Source organism: Mastigoproctus giganteus, chromosome 3 (assembly GCF_048544385.1).
Source record: "Mastigoproctus giganteus isolate SK-2022 chromosome 3, ASM4854438v1, whole genome shotgun sequence".
Taxonomy (NCBI): Eukaryota; Metazoa; Arthropoda; class Arachnida; order Uropygi; family Thelyphonidae; genus Mastigoproctus; species Mastigoproctus giganteus.
This window is the reverse complement of record NC_143577.1, coordinates 97540595-97560765: the sequence shown is the minus strand read 5'-3', so window position 1 is coordinate 97560765 and position 20171 is coordinate 97540595. Positions and strand designations below refer to the sequence as shown.

Here is a 20171-nt window from a genome sequence, read left to right as displayed (position 1 = left end):
CCCGTTCAACGTCCTCCACCCATGACAAAGGCATTTTGGACCCTGCAATGCTATGTGATTCCAATTCGTCTTTGTGCCCCCTACACCTCCTGCAAGTTTGTCTCACTGGTAGTGAATCACCCTGTATATCATTGACAAGACTCCATGACCTGCCCTGCTCAGTAAACTTCATATTTGACTGCACAATTAAACCCAGGTCATTTTCACTTTTCACTTCCCTGAGTGTAGTACCACACAGTTGGTACGTTTCTCTTGGGTTATTGCTACCATATGCAGTACTTTGCATTTGTCAATGTTAAACTTCAGTTGCCACTTCTCAGCACATTTGCCCAACTTATCTAGATCCAGTTGGAGTAGCATACTATCTTTACTGTCGTTAACAACCCTGCCAACCTTTGTACATCTGCAAACTTGGACATTAATCCTGATATACCTCCATCAATACCATTGATAAATAAACAAACAATAATGAGTCCAACACCGAACCCTGGGGAACTCCACTAATAACATTTGTCCACGACAGGCAGGCAGGCAGGCACGCACACAAAATGGCCAGGTATTGTCAGATATAGCCACCTCACCCTTTCAAGTGATAAATCAACCCAATAACTTGACAACTTTTTGTAGTACCATGTGGGAGAGTGACATTGATGTCACTCTTGCCACCAATTCAATAGCCTATGAAATTACAGACTGGTGTGTCCAGCCAGCCTGGACCACATCAGATCATAGAGCCATCACCTTCAAACTAAACAGGCAATTACAAACAACCCAACACTGGGTTGTTTGTTTGTTGTAATTGTTGGATATCAAAAGGTATAAATTTAAAAAGGCAAACTAGCAGATTTTTGCAGAACATACAGCAGCTGAGCTGCAAAAACAGGAAAATGAGTGGTCTAGATCAGGCGCGTGTAGCCTGGACGAACAAGCACTGACCATGACAAACATTTTAACAAAAACAGGAAACCTGTCTATCCCATGGAAAAAACTGAGGAAGCAGGCAATCCCTGGTGGTGGTGCCCCAAACTGACTATACTCAGGAGAAGGGCACACCAGGTGAGAAGAAATTTTCAAAGAGCCAGAACATCTTGAATGCTTAAAGAGGAAGAGCTGTCGTAGATCAGATCAAGCTCAAATTAGAAGAAAATGACATAGAAATCTTGGTACTCCAAGAACCATACACACAAGTATGAGTAAAATGAGGTGGATGCACTGAGAGATTCTTATATAACTCTCAGGAATCAGTATACAGCCCTCATAGGAGACAAGAAAAAGGAAGGCTGGAGGTTGGAACTACTGGAAACAATAACCCTTGGGGAGTTGTCTACAGAATAGTGACGGACAAGCTGCCAAGAGGAGATGTCTTGGAAACTATTGTCAAACAGATAGAACCCTAACCCTGTGTTGGGCGGACTCTGTAAATAACATCCTAGACAGTATTATTCAGACTGAAACTGGGGATCATTCCCCCACCTAGCTAGACATTATAAAAGAAAAAACACTGAATATGACAATGCCAATATTGAACTTCTGTTTACCATACAAGACTTAGAAATAGCACTATCTAAAACCAAAAACAATAAATGCCCAGGTTTTCTCCTCTTAAAGGTTGAGATTATCAAACAATTAGCAGAAATAGAACAAGACAAATTAATAGCACTATATAATAACTGTAGGACAAAAGGTATATTCCCAAAAATATGGAAAAAAGCTGTGTTAAGATTAATTACCCTACTGATCCCAAATCATAACGACCAATAGCCCTACTCCCTGTACTAGGGAAAATATACGAAAGACTAATATATAGTAGATTAGCTCAATACTACACAGAAGCAGGTTTACATTCCAATAATCAGTATGGTTTTAAGCAGGGCAACACTCTATGGAGGATGCCATGCACCACCTACTGACAACAGTTAAAAACTCAGAGGAGAAATATATGCTGGCAATCTCTATTGACTTTGCTGGGGCATTTGACTCACTTTGGTGGCCTAGTGTCCTTAGGAGACTCCACCAGGCAAATGCCCCACAAAACCTCTATAAGGTAATAAACAGCTTCCTTACAGACAGAAGTGTTTCAGTACACACAAGGTTCCAGGAATTGACACATCCCATAAATAAAGGCTACCCACAGGGTTCAATCCTTGGCCCTTGTTTTGGATGAATTTCTGGCCTTGGATCTGGGCCCTGTAGAAAGCCTGGCCTTTGCAGATGGCATGATTTTCCTTATAAAAGGCAACATGCAAGTGGTTGTAGAGCAAAGGTCAAATGCTGCCCTCTTGCAGCTGCAGGAGTGGGCACAAATGCACATGCTCAAAATATCCCCTGAAAAAACCAAACGTATACTTCTTAAAAGGCAATTTTGACATAAGAAGACGTCCACAAAACAAAATTAACACAGCTACTATAAAAATGGTAACAGAGCTAAAATATCTTGGAGTGGTCTTTGATTCAACATTAACTTTTTATCCCCATTTTACCTACTTGGTGAAGAAAGTGAGAAATTATGCAGGTATGATTGCCAGGATCAGTCGAGCAGATTGGGGGCTCAAAAGAAAGACCCTGGCAATCATATACCATGCAATGTTCCTGCCTGTTATTACCTATGGAGCTGGTGGCTGGTCCACTCGCTTGGCCATAGTAAGAAATAGGAATAAATTAGAATCGATACAAGGGACAATACTACTGTGGACTGCTACACCAACATTCGAAAGGAAGAACCACAACTTATCTAGACTACACAACAGATCCACAGAAAAGCAAATCCTCAGAAAATAAGAGGTTAACGGAACATCTAAAATCTATCTGGAAAAATAGATGTAATCTATTTTTCCAGATGTAATCTAAAAAAAATAGATGTAATCTATTACCCGATGTCAGCAGGGTATATCCTATCTCCCCTTCCTGGTTTCCCCTGGCTCCTTCAGAGGGAAACTCCACGAGCTGGGAATCTCCGACAACCCAAGCTGTAACTGCGGGCAGGAGGAAACCTGGGAACACCTTATCCACAACTGTGATGACTATGAGGACCTCAGATGTCAGCTATGCACACGCATCAACTCCTTGCTAAGGAACCGAGAAGAAATAATATTGCAAGAAGATAACCAGGCTTTCACCGTCTTTGCCCGCAAACTCTTTGAAAGACAAAGATCCCTGCCACATCATCACTAACCTATGAAAACACAGACATGACTATCTGAAATGACTGCAAAACTCTGAACTAGTCACCACCTGAAGTAGATACAACACATGAATGTGACGAACTGGACCTGACTTCTGGACTTAGACCTCCACCTGACTAACGCAAAGATGAAGATGGCAACTTGGACTCGGACCTCCACTGGACTAACACAAAGGTGAAGATTGAATCTTATGATGCCATACAGGCGTATGGCACCCGGGCTAGACACTCTGCCTAGCCTGCTTTTTACTCCTCTTTCCCTGGAAGGGGGGAGGGGATGGCCTGCTGTCTCCTCCCTCTTTCCCTGGAAGGGGGGAGGGGATGGCCTGCTGTCTCCTCCCCTCCTGCCACCCCTCGTTCTCTGGTGGGGCACGGGAATGCCCCACTATTTCAACAGGGGTCATCTTCCCTATCGACCTCCTACTTTCAATTTCCAACCCCCCCAGTCTTCCGCCTCCCCTCCCATCTTTTTCTTCTTACACATCGCCTGCCCCACACATCCAAATTTAAAACACCAAAATTCATGCCCGACCTATTAGGAAATCTTATCACTTCCAGTGCATATCCCTTATAGCCCCTCTAAACAGCATATAATATACCATCTGTGCCCAGAAGAAAAGAAGTTTTTTTTTTTTTTTTTTTTAGGTCCTAGCCACTGAAATCTCAGGAAAGTAGGTGGCAGGACCTGCCAGAGCAAACTTTAAGGGAACACTTGGCTGGCCTCCATGTGGCGGAGTACGTAAACATTGTAGTCTAATCTTATGCTGTAAATAATGTCATCTGTCTCTAATAATGTCAGCTTACAAATCTGTAATTATCCATGTCACCTTTTGATCTCCCTTTCTGAATGGGATACAGTTTCACATTTCCAGTTCAGAGGAACCTCCACTGAATCCAACGATGCTCTTATAATTATGGCTAAAATTTGCTTTTATTTCTTTTGCTATCTCTTTTAATATAATTGGATAGATCCCATTACAACCCAGGTGCTTTTTATGTTTAGCAACAACAATTTCTCTTCCACTTTCCTCTCAGTTATCACAAAATCATTTAGTTCTCTGTTAGAAGTTGATAAATTTTTGTGATCCCCACCTCTAAAAAGAGTTCCATTTGTATGAATGTAGAATCAAAATACCTATTCAGTTTGTCTGTAACCTGCGTAGGACCATCAACAGTTAAATCATTCATATCTAGTTCACCAAAGCAATTCATTCCCTTCCTTCTAGTGTTCTAGTGTAAAGAAATCTTTGCTGCTCTTCTTCACATTGTTTGCCAGACTTATAATCTGCCCCAGCTTTCCTAACCTCTTATGTGACCTGATTGCATACTAGTTTATATCTGCTGTAGGCACCTGATAATTTTTATGCATTTTTCTTCCCTGCCACAAGTCTTATCAGTTCATCTGACATCCATTTAGATCTAAACCTTGAACAGTATCGCATAGGTGGTACATAGGTGGTGGCAGTAGCTTCTGCGATTACTTCTCTGAATAAAAGGTGTGTGTGTGTGTGTGTGTGTGTGTGTGTGTGTGTGTGTGTGTGTGTGTGTGTGTGTGTGTGTGTGTGTGTGTGTGTGTGTGTGTGTGTGTGCGCGCGTGTGTGTGTGTGTGTGTGTGTTTTGTCTTATACAGCATAAGTTTAACATTGTAGGCACCGGCGAGGTGATCTGATAGAGGTGTATAAGGCTTTGAATGGCTTGAGCATGCTCAATGCCGATGGGATTCTTCCTCTTGCTCAGAATAATCACCTGAGAGGGCATAAATTCAAATTGAGGAAGGACGGATGTCGGATAGATGTGCGGAAATTCGCCTTTAGCCAGCGGGCAGTTGGTTTGTGGAATAGACTTCCATCGCTTGTTGTTGAAGTTGATAGCCTAAACAAATTTAAGGCTCAGCTGGACAGGTATTTCGAACGAATTGAGGGGTGAAATGGGAGTAGTGGTTGTTTTTTTTTTTTTTTGGCTGATGCTGAATAAGCTTGCTTTCTTGCATCATATGCCTCTACTAATGCTAATGCTAAAAGCTTGCATCACTTTACCAATATTAATTTGTTGTTTGTTTGTTATTTGGTTTTTAGGAGCATTAGCAACTAAGGCCATATTGCTCTGGGATATGCGGTGGTCATTCCCTGACCTTTCTGCATCCTCCGTATTTGGTGGTGATGGGCTTGAACCCTGGTCTAATCAAGAAGCGTGTGCTATACACTGCTGCTCCTTCCCACCTGGCTACGGAGGCACCATATTAATTTGTAATGGACTGCATCAAGAACCATTTTCTGCAACTGTGAGAATCCACACGCAGAGGAGAATAAATTTCTTATTACAAATTAGTTATATGGATAAACCATATTTTAAAATGTCAGTCCATGATACTTCAGAACTGAATAACCAATTAGCCAAATAATTTCATTACAAGCAAGGAATCAATAAGTTTTAAATAGAATAATCATTGATGCTATAAAAATGAAATAATTTTCTCATAATAAATTTCTGTTAAATACAGAACTCTCCAGAAACAAATTTAATGTAATAGAATTCTAATTTGTTGAAGAAACTTTTGAGAACCTATTTAGGTTCCAAAGCTTGGCACAGTTTAACTGTACAGTTGGTTGGAGTTAACCTTCTGGAACCTCCTTCAAAACAAAAGTTAGGCTGAATGGCACAGAGGGTCTTTCAATCAATCTTTATCATAAAGCAAACTCAGTTCAAAATCTATTATGGGAAGAAAAGTGTTTGTGGCAATCGAATGGCAAGAATTCAAGTTAGTAAATACTGAGGAAATAATGCAGAAAGGAAGCATTGACAAGACCTTCAAAACTCTCTCATGAACATGCTACTGGTAAGTTGCATTTCCACTATTTCAAAACACTTCAGAGTGTTTTTTATAACTGCCAATTTTGTTTTGAGAGAATGTTTCAAAAAAAAAAAAATAAAAAAATAGCCCTAAAGTACAGTAATAGGTGAAAGGGGATCATAACAAGAGAGATCCCTTAAAGTAAAGTGGGTCTTGTTGTATTAGAACATTGATATCTAATACCTGATATTTTGGTGTATTCATCATCATCATCAGCCATTTTCAATCCACTGCAGGATGAAGGCCTCTCCAGCAACTTTCCAGTTCCTTCTGTTTTGAGCACTGGCCATCCATTTACTACCCAAAAACTCATGAATTTCATCTATCCATCTCCGCCTTTGTCTTTCAGGTTTTCTTCTAGCTCCTCTTGGGTACCATTCTGTTATTTTCTTAGTCCATCTGTCATCATGTCTTCGAGCTATGTGTCCTGCCCAAGACCATTTTAGTTCTTTAGTTTTGATAAGAATGTCCTTTACTTGAGTTTGATGCCTAATCCATGTGTTTCTCTTCTTATCTAACAGTCTGATTCCCAATATAATTTGTTCCAGTCTTCTTCGCTGTGTAGTTCTCAGCTTCTCTTCCATTCTTTTGGTGAGTGCCCAAGTTTCACTTCCATAAGTCATGGTGGGGAGTATACATTGGTTCATTATTTTACGTTTCAGACAAACCAGGATATTGCTCTTCAGTATGTGACTATATTTCCTGAATGCTATCCATCCAAAATTTATTCTTCTCTTGACTTCCAGCCATTTATCATTATTACAGCTAATAACTTGTCCCAGATAAGTATATGACTCCACCTTTTCAATTACTGCTCGTTCAATCATTATTTCCCTTTCCGTGGCATACTTGTTCATCGTTACTTTTGTTTTAGCCATATTCATCTTTAGTCCAAAATCCTTACTAACTGTGCATAACTGATTAAGATTTTCCTCTAATTCTTTGGGATCGTGGCTTATGACCACAATGTCATCTGCAAATCGTAAATGGTTTAGGTACTCTCCGTTCACATTGACTCCTTTCTGCGACCAGTCTAATCGTCTGAAAGCTTCCTCAAGGGCAGCAGTAAACAGCTTCAGAGATATTGTGTCTCCTTGTCGAACTCCTTTCTCAATTTTAAATTTCCTACTGTCTTTGTCTAGTCTAATAAAGGAGGCAGCACTCTCATATATTTTCTTCAAAATCATAATATATGGGGTATCTATGCCTTGTTTTTCCAGTGCCCGAAACATTGCCTTATGCTGTATGGAGTCAAATGCCTTTTCATAGTCCACAAATGCCAGGGATAATGGTGTTTTATATTCATTTGCTTTCTCCATTAGCTGTGATATTACATGAAGGTGATCCATAGTTGAGAATCCTGTCCTAAAGCCAGCTTGCTCTTTCGGTTGATTCTCATCAAGTATTCTTTCTAATCTGTTAGTAATGACCCTTGTGAACAACTTGTAGATGTGGGATAACAAGCTAATTGGTCTATAATTTCCAATTTCTGATTTATCTCCTTTCTTATGCAGCAAAACTATGATTGCATTATTCCACTGCTTAGGCGTCACACCTTTTTTAATGCACTTTGTGAAGAGCCTTGCCAGTTTTTGTGTTATGTCTCTTCCTCCCAATTTTAACAACTCTACAGTAACTTCATCTTCCCCCTGGGCTTTCCGATTCTTCATTTTCTTCAATGCATGTTCTACCTCATCAGGAAGAATATCGGGTATGTCTTATGTGTTGCTACTTTGCAATCCATCTTCCCCACTGATATCATTCCCTCGCTCCTTGTATAATTCTCTATAGTAGTCTTCTGCTATTTGAATTATGCCTTCTCTGCTGTTTATAAGTGCACCATCGCTATTCTTCAGAAGTCAGTATCATTTGTCTTTCTGTATTACTGCTCATGGCTGCTGATTTAAATCGTTTGTTTTCCCTTAATGCTTGTTCTACTTTTCTTGTGTTAAATCTTCTTATGTCCTCTTTGAGTCTCTTTCTAATGGCTTTGCATAACTCAGTATATTCAATTTTCTCCCTGTCAGTGTTTTTCTTGCTCTTCATTTGTCGTCTTCGGTTTATCATGACAAGTGTTTCTTGACTAATTTTTTCTTCTTTGGATTTCTGTTTCCCTATAGGTTTCTTTGGCTTTATCACTTTCAGAAAGTTGTAATATTCCTCGTTGATATCTTGGTCCTGAGCAGTCTGCAGAAGCTCAAACTTGTTCTTAAGTTCCAGTACATACTGCTTTTTCTCCTCCTCTGTTATCTCAAAGACCTTTGTATTATTTACTCGAGTCAGTATTATTTGTATTATTTACTCGAGTCAGTATTATTTGTATTATTTACTCGAGTCAGTATTATTTGTATTATTTACTCGAGTCAGTATTATTTGTATTATTTACTCGAGTCAGTATTATTTGTATTATTTACTCGAGTTACTTGGTGTATTAGTATTAGAAAAATATCTAAATGCTATCTAATGCCATCTCTGCTCGCAGTAGACAGGTTTTGACCACAGAGACAGTGCAAGATGCAGAGGTGACCCAAACCTACTAACTACTTTTTATGGAGGCAGGGGAGGAAAATTGATTTTGGCACAGTAGCCACAAAAGTTGAAGCTAACCTATACAAATGCTTTCCAATAACAACTACAGTTGGCAAAGACCTATACATATGTATATTGATAATAGGATGGTGAAGTCAAACTGCTATCTGACACACAAGAGTAAGATGCTGCCTCAGTATGAAGGTGAAGAGAATAATTTCCTAAACAGCTTGCTTATTTTCTGCATGAAAGTAAAAAAGCCAGTAAACAGTAGCATCATTCCAGCACCCCAAAGTCAAAGGATTTCTGTGCCATGATACTTAGAGAAAAAAAATATGACTCTCCAAAATGTGGTTATTTTGGAAAGTTATATAAAGAATTGAACAATGGCTTCCAACTGCTCTTTTGTTTTCACACTAAAGCTATGAAGTATTATCAGTACATTATATGGGTGATTTCCTTGTTTCTTGCTACATGCAACTCACAAAAATGCTTCACATAGCAGTATGCTTATGAGCCATCTAATGCATGCTTGCAATCTAGACCAAATGTCAAAGGTTGATCTCAAAAGGGCATTCTGTCTCACGCAACTACTGGCACCATTCAAGATCATTGATTCTATTTTAAAATTCTACGACACTGCGCTATCTCTAATAGGCTCCAAGTGATTATCATCTTAAATCAGTTGCGCCACCTTCATAGTTAAAAGTTTTAATGTGAGATTACAACAACAATGTTAACACTAGTTATCACTCAAACAAAAAGCACACTTACCAGTACACTTGATCCCATTTCCTGTGTAACCCTGCCTGCACTGACAGATGTAATCTCTCCCTTCTTCTGACTGGACACAATCTGCATTGACATCACATAGGTAACGATCTTCACGACAAGAACGTATTAAGACACAGTTGAAGCCATCCCCACTGTAGCCATCTCTGCAGCGACATCTGTAGCCTTCTGAGGTCGGATCATAGAGGCACTCAGCATGCACACTACACGAGTTGATGACATTACATGAAATTTGAGACTGCTGACATGAAATTCCATCTCCGTGGAAGCCAGGGTTACACTGACAGCGGTACTGAAGGTTGACAGTATCATATAAGCAGTGAGCATTGGAATGACAGTTATTCACTACATTGCAAGGCACATCTATGAAAGTAAAAAGAAAGTATTAATCACACTAAATATGCAACACTGAAAACTCTTTACATTTGAACTTTCAACTAGAAATAAAGTTTCAGACATTCCAAACACAAGTTTTTTGACAGTTAAAATAGGTTAGTGAATGGTACTGGAAACAGTGCAGAGACCAGAATCTGTAGTAAATGCAAAGCACTTAGAATGGAAATAATCAGGACTAATTTGGAGAGATTCAGGAAAGGTGGACAAAATATGCAAGGAAAGGAGAAGATGGGGGGGGTTACCATCAATATGGACAATCAGCACAAGGATTACTAAATACGAATATCCCCTTCTCAAAAAAAACAAGTAATAATCAAAATAATCGCAATAATCAAAAATTTAAATATTTATATTTACTATTTTCTTCTCTTCACAATGACACTAAATTAAGACTTTGTGGTATTTTAAGTGAAATGAAGTGTTAAACTAAATATTTCTATCTTGCTACTAACAGTTAAAACAGAAAATATCCTATTGACAGTGTGCAGTAGTCAAGAAGGAAGAAAAATATGTATGCTTCCAGCTGAAAGCTGCATTAAAATAAAAAAAATGGCATGTTAAAACTCAGTGCTATCTTATATAGATTTATTAATTTGTCGGTCTAATCTAATAATCTGAAACAAATGTAAAACTGCATAAATTGCAGACCTACATATTCTTCATATTTATTAACCTACCTTTCTCTGGTGTGCAGACCTTGCCATCTCCACTATATCCAGAATTGCACTTACAGCGGTATCTCTGAGCAAAGGAGTCATAAGTACATTGGGCATTAATATCACAGTTTTCCACTGTGTTGCATTCATCTGGTACAAATGAAATAAATCTATTAATCTACACTAAATTAAGAGACTACTTTTTCTAATTTAAGAGACAATTCATTTGAGACTAATTTTTCAAAATGCACTAATTCTAAACATGTTAATTAATCAATAACTAAATATTTAAAAAAGTTTTTATTTTATTTTACTTTTTTTTTGCTTCTTTTCCCCACAAATAAACTGGAACAAACAAAAGAGGTTTACTGTAATGAGAAAAAACAATATACAGTTTTTTTGGGGGGGGGTAGATTTTCCTCCTTAGGGAAAATGAAAAATCATATTTCATTAGTTCTGATCCAGATAGTAATGAGGTTTGGAAAAATTCAGGTGAAGATTAGGAAGAGTGCTTTCCTCTAAACTCAATAAGAAACAACATTCACTGCTTTTACAAAATGCAGTTTTATTTGAACACACACTATTTATTCAATGAATAAATATCCCACTACATACAAAGTAGTAATATAAATGTAGTAGTATGTGATGCAAGAAAGCAAACTTATGTAGCGTCAGCCAACTATTATGTTACAAAGGCAATGCAGTAATAAGGTAACAGAATTATCAATTGCTTGACTGAAAATTGCTAAAACTTTAAACTACAAATACAGATTAATGAAGCTGTGTATTTAGTCTTTAAAAAATTACCAGGACAGAATATTTTTCTTAGGGCACGGTAAATTGCTTAGCTAATAACACCTAACTGTTGCCAGCTATCTAGTGGGTTGACAGTAGTAGTAGTGGCTTGTAATGCAAGTAAGCAAGCTTATGTAGCATCGGCCAAAAAAAAAAAGCATTTCACACATTCATTCCCTCTAAAACATTTGTCCAGTTCCTCCTAGAATTTATTTAAGCTATCAACTTCTGCAACGACAGATGGAAGTTTGTTCCAGCAATCAACTACTCACTGACTAAAGGCAAATTTCCGCACATCTATTTGATAACTGTCTTTCCTCAATTTGAATTTATGCCCATTCAAGGCCTTATACACCTCAATCAGATCACCTCACAGGTGGTCCCAAGTGCCAAACAATATATAGTGATCCTTCTGAGTGATTTCGTTCTGTTTTCTTTCTAGTGCTTTTCTCATCCTCAGTTCTTTGTAAGTAGTTCTGTACTTAACAGACATTGAGTAAGAACCCAGAAAGGAAAATCACCTTTCTTTTCCTAGTATATTTATTAATTTTTACACTAACAAACTAACTTCTCCAGCCACTTCGCTTGGTCACTAGGTGGCACCACTCCTGCCTCCCCATGGCGGGAAACCTGGGAGGAAAAGCTCTCACTCCCAGGATTTAAGGAGCAATAATAGACTGCAATGACGTCCACCACTAGAGCCAACAGGCTCTCAACATACTGAGACCCAAAGAATGGAAGACTATCTCAGTCTTCCAAAAAGAATGAAAAAGGACTAACAAATCAGAACCACCAGCTTTTCTGATAATGCATTCGTTATCAACTCTGATAACAATTGCCGATAAGCAAACTCACTCCCTTTGTCATCCAGAGATGTCTTGAGAATGCAGCAGGTACACCAAAAATGGTGAAACAGCTCCAGTCAGGAGGCCTTTTAATTGAGACCACACAAGGCATTCTGAATTATTATTAAAAATGTCCTCTATAAGAGGAATCCCAATCAAAGTCACACCATATAACACACTGAACTCCTCAAAAGGAGCGGTAAGGGAGTGAGATTTATTGAATGTCACTGAAGAGGAGAGTCATGGAATTTCTAGAACAGAAAGTAACTCAAGCAAGGAGAATTATGATATGGAAGGACAATATGCTTGTTCCAACTCGTAATGTTATATTGAACTTTAGTACACCAAATTTGCCGACCTCACTTAAAGCAGGCTACCTACACTGCTGTATCCAACCATACATCCCAAACCCTTTAAGATGTTTCAAGTGCCAAAAGTTTGGTCATTCCCAAACAAAACTACTTGTCCTAACTGCGGATCAAAAAATCATTCACAAACAGAGTGTATTGCAAAGGCTCTGGAATGTCCAAATTGCAAGAGCAACCATCCATCATATTCAAAATCATGCAACTCTGGAAAATTTTAAAAATACAAAAGTAAGATTGAGAATAAGGTCACATATCAAGGAGCAAGAAAGCAAATAAAGTCAACAATCCCAAAATGCACGTACACTTCCGTTACACAAAAGTGCTGAGCTGTTTCAACCCTAACTCAGGTATCAATTCTGCCTAATACATCTATTGCAGAATGGGCACGATCTGTACTATCAACACATCAACCTACCACCAAACCTGTTCTGGTTTATGAAATGAGTAATACCCCTGTCACGGTTCTTCCTAAAATGTTATCATGCGATAAAATGTCAAATAAATCATGAAGGCAACAAGCCACCAAATTGCAAAAGCCAAACTCAAATAGAATGGACTCTGAAGGTATAACTGCACAAGATGAAACAGCCCTTGATCTTCATGCAGATGATGATATGGAGACTGAATTTTCACCTGGTCAAACTGATGATGTAGAAGAGAGTACATATTCGAGACGCTCCAATTTTCCTATAAAATATAAAATGAAATATGATTGTCAAAAGCAAACCACTCACAAGAAACAGACAGAGTCGCCTTCCCTCTTCAAACCCAGATAATGCAGCACATTGTACAATTAAATTGTACAGGTTTACGCAGCAATACCGATGACATCTACAATTTAATCTCCCAATATAGTCCTGTAGCCATTTGCTTACACGAGACTAATCTAACTCCAGAAGTAACTCTATCAATCAAAAATTTTACAATTTACAGAAAAGATAGAAACTCTTCATTATCCACACATGGAGGCATCACAATTTTAGTTGACTATAAAATACCTTCTAGAAACATTCCACTTCAGACCCACTTAGAAGTTGTTGCAGTACATGTATCAGTTGGACAAACTCGAACTCTAGTTTACTAGAAGACCTCATAAAACAAATACCTTTTTGTAGCAGCCTGGTGACTTCAATGCATATCATCCATTGTGGGGATTCAGCCCTCATGGACAATAGAGGCTGTTGTTGTTGTTATTTGATTTTTAGGAGCATTAGCAACTAAGGCCATATTGCTCCGGGGATATGCGGTGGTCATTCCCTGACCTTTCGGCATCCTCCGTATTTGGTGGTCACGGGCTCGAACCCCGATCTAATCAAGAAGCGTGTGCTACGTATTGCTGCTCCTGCCCACCTGGCTACGGAGGTGCCTGCAATAGAGGCCACTTGACAGAGACGATACTAGACTGACTGAATCTAACGTTACTAAACACTGGTCAAAATACTTATACTCACCTTCCCACTGGACTTATGTCAGCAGCTGATTTAACAATCTGTTCCCCCGTATTGTATCCCACTATAGAATGGAAAGTTTCAACAGCGGTCACTTCCCAATTGTATGTTTTTTTCCCTCGAGTTACTGTGTGTGTGTGTGTGTGTGAGAGAGTCAAAAGTAGAAGGGAATCACCAAGAAAGAGAAGAATGATGACATCCAGCTGATGACCCTGGGTGTGCGAAGCCCATACTCACCAATGGTCAGGCCATGCCTTGAGTACTGTGTACAGGTCTGGAGAATGAATACAGAGAAGGGTAACAAGATTGGTGACAAGAACGAAGGGATGCTCTTACTAAGAAAGGCTTAAAAGCTGCAAATTGCAGTGTCTGGAGATTAGACACCTGAGAAGTGATCTGATTGAGGTGTATACGGCCTTGAATGGGTTGGCCTGGCTCAATTCTGATGGGAGTCTTCCTCTTGCTCAGATTACAAACCTGAGGGGACATAAATTCATACTGAAGAAGGACAGTTGTAGACTGAATGCTCGGAAATTAGCCTTTAGCCAGTGGGTAGTATTGCTGGAACAAACTTCCATCTGTCGTTGTAAAGGCTTTTGCTTTTGTAAAGGCAACTATGGTGCTCTGAAACAGTTTTTAAAGTCTATACAGTGGGACCAACTAATGATGTTACCAACAGCAAATTCCAAATGGGAAACATTCTAAGAATTAATCTTGGAAGCTACTAGGCTTTTCATACCAACTAAGGAATATTGTTCAAAGTTTAGGCCTAAATGGATATCAGATGAACTAATGAGACAAGTGGCAGAGAAGTAAAATGCATGAAATACATATAAATTAATAGGTGACAGAGAAGCCTATGACAGATATAAGCTGGTCTGTAACCAAGTCACAAAGGAAGTTAGGCAGGCAAAGTTATATTACAAGAAATCTTTGGCAAATGATGCAAAGAGTTCTTTATTATGTAAACTCTAGAACACTGGTTCTCAGCCTTTTTTGCCCCAATGCACCCTTTTCACCATATCTCAGAATGTCATTCCCCCTCTTTCCAAGATTGTCTGACTAAAAAGGCTCCAAAATCTGTACATACAAAACAAGAAAAAGTCAAATATAACTATAAATGGAATATTTCCACAGATAAAAAGTGAAATGTTTATCTTTATTTTTAATTTAATAATTGACATCCAATAAAGTGTGATGTCCTGCAGATTATGTACAATCTGTAGAATAGTAGTTTGTAGAAAGATCAATATTCCAACAGTTTGAGTCTGTCAATCCATGGTCCCAATTCCCCCTGGTTCAGAATCCCTGATCTAGAAGGAAGGGGATGAATCAGATTGGTCCACTTGATATCGATGGTTCAACTGATGATGAACCTGCTCAGGTAGCTAACAAACTAAATGAGTATTTTACAACTACATTCACACATGAGGAGTTATTCAGGGAGGGGAATGCCAGAGGTGAATTAAACGCTGGCAGTGAGCTAGATGATTTTGTAATGACTGAGAGAAAAGTTGAGGAAAAATTTTGAAGAAACATAAGAAAGGCGCCTGGGGTGGATGGAATCTATCCAGTTATATTAAAGGAGGCAGCAAAGGAAGTAAGCAAATCCTTAGCCATAATTATGAGAGCTTCCTTGGACTCAGGGGAGATACCCATGGACTGGAGATGTGCAAATGTGACCCCAATCCACAAAGGAGGATCAAAGGGCGACACAAGTAATTACAGACCTGTTAGTTTAACTTCTGTTCCAGGGAAATTAATGGAGGCACTGAATAAAGAAGCACTGCAGGATCATCTAGACAAGATTTCAGTTATAGTTCAGACACAGCATGAGTTTGTTAAGGAGAAGTGTTGTCTGACCAATTTGATTGGATACTATGATGTGGTCACAAAGGAACTGGTTGCAAAGAATAATTTTGATATCATATATTTGGTTCTTAGAAAGGCTTTTGATGCTGTTGCACATGGAAGACTGCTGCACAAATTGGAGCAGCGTGGCACTGTGTCAGGATAGAAGCGTAGAGTACCGTATCAACTGTGTGGTACTACACTGACAAGGTATAAGGTATGTTCGTGTCAGATGGCACCTGGGATTTCTCCCATCTCCGTGTGTGTTTGCTGTATCGAGGACAATACACTTTCAAGCCAGAGACTAGAAAGTGTGTGGACGTCTGTGCAGTGTGAAGTGTTGTGCCCATTGTTTGTCCGGCTTATTGGCCACCAGACCCCTAGTGGGGCCCGTCGTTGCGCATACCTTGCCACATGGAGGCTAGCTGGGTGTATCCAGTATCACAAGTTGCTCTGGCAGGTCCTGCCACCTAGTTTCCTGGGATTTCAGTGGCTAGGACCTATATAAAAAAAATAATAATAAATAAATAAAAAATTTTACACGTTTGACATTAATGCTTAATGGGATTGCTGTTAGGAAATCGCTCGTTGGGGTTCAATGCTAGAGAGATGTATTAAAGGCCTAATAGGTTGTCCAAAATTTTGATGTTATTAAATTTAGATGTGTGAGGCTATACGCTGGATGAAAGATAATAGTGTTAGTTGTCTTAGAGATTTACACGAAACCGGTAGAATTTAGACATTGATTAGAATTTGGCGGCATTGTTAAGGGGTGTACTCAGTCAGTTTAGTGAGGGGGGGAGACTGAAGACTGGGGGGGGTGATAGAGTAGACATCCCCAAAGAGGTCAGTGGAGATGAGCCTCACCAGACGAAGTATGGGGGGTAGGCAAGGAGGAGAGCCGACAGACAGCTGTCTCCTCCCTCCCCTGCCCGGGAATGGGGTTTTAAAGGGAACCGGGTTAGAGTACCCAGTTCAGATTGCTAATGGCGTATTGGCAGCAAAGCCACAGAATGTCTTCATCGGTAATGGTTGTCATGTCCATGTAGTGGTGAATCCGGTATGAAGGTCAAGCTGCCCATCCCACTCCACGGGTGGGATATGTTAGCTGGCAGTAGGGAACCCACCAGGTGAAAGGGTGGGAGAGACACACATTTATTTCATTCATAATCTGCATTTTCACTCTACTTGCATTCTTTTTTTTTTTAATACTTTTTTCTTATTTTACAATTTTATATATATATATATATTTTTTTTTTTTTTTTTTTTTTCACTCAACTCATTCATCTTTTTCTCACACACCAGGAGGAGATGCAATGAAGTGTAGTATAAATTTGTATACTAATTAAAACTAGGGTTAGTGTACTTAACTGTAGCATTTATGGTTTGTGCTCTTTTTCTCACACGCTTACACTTTTATTCATTCTTCTAGCTCTCATCTCATTTATTCGACTCTTACTTTCTGCACTACACTCTCTGGGCACCTCAACTTACTGTTATTCTTCAGTTGTGGTGCAGGCCTAGCTGCAAGTTTTTTTTTTTTTTGCAGGCCAGGAGAGAATGCAGTGATGGTGTTTATGTGGTTAGTAGATGTTTGTTAGTATATATAAAGTAATGTAAGTTATTTTTAACTTTGTATTCTTTCGGCCAATTACATTTGCTCTTACACTCATTCCCATTCACTCTCTCTCTCTCTCTCTCTCTCTCTCTCTCTCTCTCTCTCTCTCTCTCTCTCTTCCACTCATTCTCATTTATCTATCTTTCCCTCATGGTAGGTCACTCTTTCTTTCACCAAAACTGCCATTTATTCCCTTTTACCGTAATTCCTAGTTCACTCAGTGCCCAGCCTATTCATTCTGTCTTTCATTCTCATTCATTCATTCTTCTTTCATTCTACATTGCATCCCTTTGCTACTAGCTTACTGATATTTTTCAGCTAATCTGCTTCCCTGGCTGCCTGTATATCTCCCTCCCCTACATGGTTACTTATTTGGTGTGGGCCCAGGTTCCTGCACATGGCAGGGTAGTCCTGGGGAGTTTTGTCTGTCAGGTTTCTCTCAGGGCACAGAATACTGCTATCCTGACAGTTTTTAAGTCATTGTCTGGGCGTGGTGGGAAACTTGGGCAATTTTAACTATTGATTATTGTTTAATTGCTGGGGGGCTGAATTGCCATTCTTTGGATTGTTCTGTGCATTTCGAATACTTTCTGTATGAAAGATGTAAAAGCTTTATAATTTTCCTCTTCTATGATGAACAGATGTTCTTCTTCCCTGGGAAGGAGGCCAATCTGTGCTATTAGCTCTGTTCTGGGGATGTCATATATTATACATTCATATAGAATGTGTGCCCCGTCTTCACTTTCACCACAGGTGCAATTTGGGTCATCAATCAGCCCTAAGGAGGTTAGTTTCACCTTTAGGGAGCCGTGACTGATCAATATAAACGTTGTAAAAAGTCCAGGGGCATACCACTTAGGTGGCTTTGGGCTAACCATTGAACCTGGTACTACACTGACAGTGGTAGGCATCCCCTACCACTGTCAGTGTAGTACCTGGGGGTAATTGGGCAGGCAGATATGAAGTTTTCTGAGCAGTGCAAGCGGTCTGCAAGAGTAGCTCATAGTGTCTTGCAATGATATACAGAATTTTTCTAGTAGGGATAAGGAGGTGATTATCTCTTTGTATAAGGCAATGGTCAGGCCACAATTTGAGTACTGTATACAGGTCTGGAGCCTCATTTTAAGAAGGATATAGAGCTGCTGGAATGAGTACAGAAGGGCAACAAGATTGGTGAATGGAATGAAAGGTTGCTCTTATGAAGAAAGGCTTAAGATTTGCAAATTACACTGTCTGGAGACTAGGCATCTGCGAGGTGATCTGATTGAGGTGTATAAAGCCTTGAATGGTTTGAGCATGCTCATTGCTGATGGGATTCTTCCTTTTGCTCAGAATAATCACCTGAGAGGGCATAAATTCAAATTGAGAAAAGACAGTTGTAGGATAGATGTGTAGAAGTTTGGCTTTAGCCAGCAGGTGCTTGATTATTGGAACAAACTTCTGTCTGTCATTGTAGAAGTTGATAGCTTAAATAGTTTCAAGGCAGAACTAGACAAACATTTGGAGTGAGTGGATGGTTGAAATGAGAAGGGTTTTTTTTTTTTGTTTGGCTGATGCTATATAAGCTTGCTTTCTTGCATCTAATGCTAATCTGGAGACTAGGCACCTGCGAGGTGATCTGATTGAGGTGTATAAAGCCTTGAATGGTTTGAGCATGCTCAATATTGAAGGGATACTTCTGCTTGCTCAGACTAAGAACCTGAGGGGCATAGATTCAAATTGAGGAAAGACAGTTGTAGAATAGATGTTCGGAATTTTGCCTTTAGCTAGCGGGTAGTTGATTGCTGGAACAGACTTCCATCAGTTGTTGTGGAAGTTGATAGTTTAAATAAATTTAAGGCTGAACTAGACAAACATTTGGAGTGACAGAATGGGCAAAATGGGATTTTTTTTTTTTTTTTTTTTTTTGTTGATTCTGTATAAGCTTGCTTTCTTACATCATATGCCTCAACTAATGTTAATGCTAAAGACCGCAATAATAAGAAAGACACAGCATGGGGGTGTTAAGTGAAAGTCTTGTCTGTAAAATTTGATTGGATACTATGATGTGGTTACAAAGGAACTGGATGCAAAAAATAATTCTGATATCATACACTTGGATTTCAGGAAAGTTTTTGGTACTGTTTTGCATGATTGGAGCAGTATGGTATTAAGGGCAAGTTGCTACAATGGATAAAAGAGTGGTTGAGTGGGACTCCACTAATGTTATTAGTGGAGTCCCCCAGGGTTTAGTGTTGGGCCCATTGTCGTTTTGTATACTTATCAATGATACTGATGAAGGTATATCAGGCTTAATATCCAAGTTTGCAGATGATACTAAGGTGATGTTAACCTGAATAATTTATATTAACAGAAATGTGCAAAAACAACATTAAACTGTTACAGCCAAAAGAAATAACAATATAATAAATAAAACATATTATTATGTAAAGTCTTTCCCCAGCTTACATAAGAGATATGTTCCAGGACTTCTTATGTAAGTCGATTTTTACATTACTCGGGAATGACTAATAAAATACTGCTAGTATATCCCTGATATGTCAAAATTCCAAAAACCACATAATATCCTCAGAAGAATGAAGAAAATTAGTTATATACCATAACAATTAAAAACATTATCTAGGGACAGCGGTGAATTAACAGGAGTGGCACATAAGAAAAGAAAACATAAAAGGAAGAAAAGATGCATGTTATTGTACTGTAAAACTGATATGTATTTCTTATGCCAGATAGGCTTTATAAGGGCTACTTAGGGAATCAAACCAAAGTGTACATATTTAAGAAAATTGGTCTCAACCACACAAGGAATCAAAGTCTACGCTTCAGGTGGGATAAACTAAG

At 39.0% G+C, this 20171-nt stretch overlaps 1 protein-coding gene across 1 annotated transcript in view; it reads right to left on the bottom strand.

The window, feature by feature from the left end:
* Positions 1-20171, bottom strand: part of Ndg (Nidogen) — a 255770-nt gene that overhangs the window by 69894 nt on the left and 165705 nt on the right. Inside the window, exons 14-15 of the mRNA XM_090370056.1 lie at positions 10427-10555; positions 9336-9716 (exon numbers count right to left, since the gene is read on the bottom strand). Of these exons, the coding sequence (XP_090226182.1) occupies positions 9336-9716; positions 10427-10555 (510 nt within the window). The remainder of the gene's footprint in view (positions 1-9335; positions 9717-10426; positions 10556-20171) is intronic.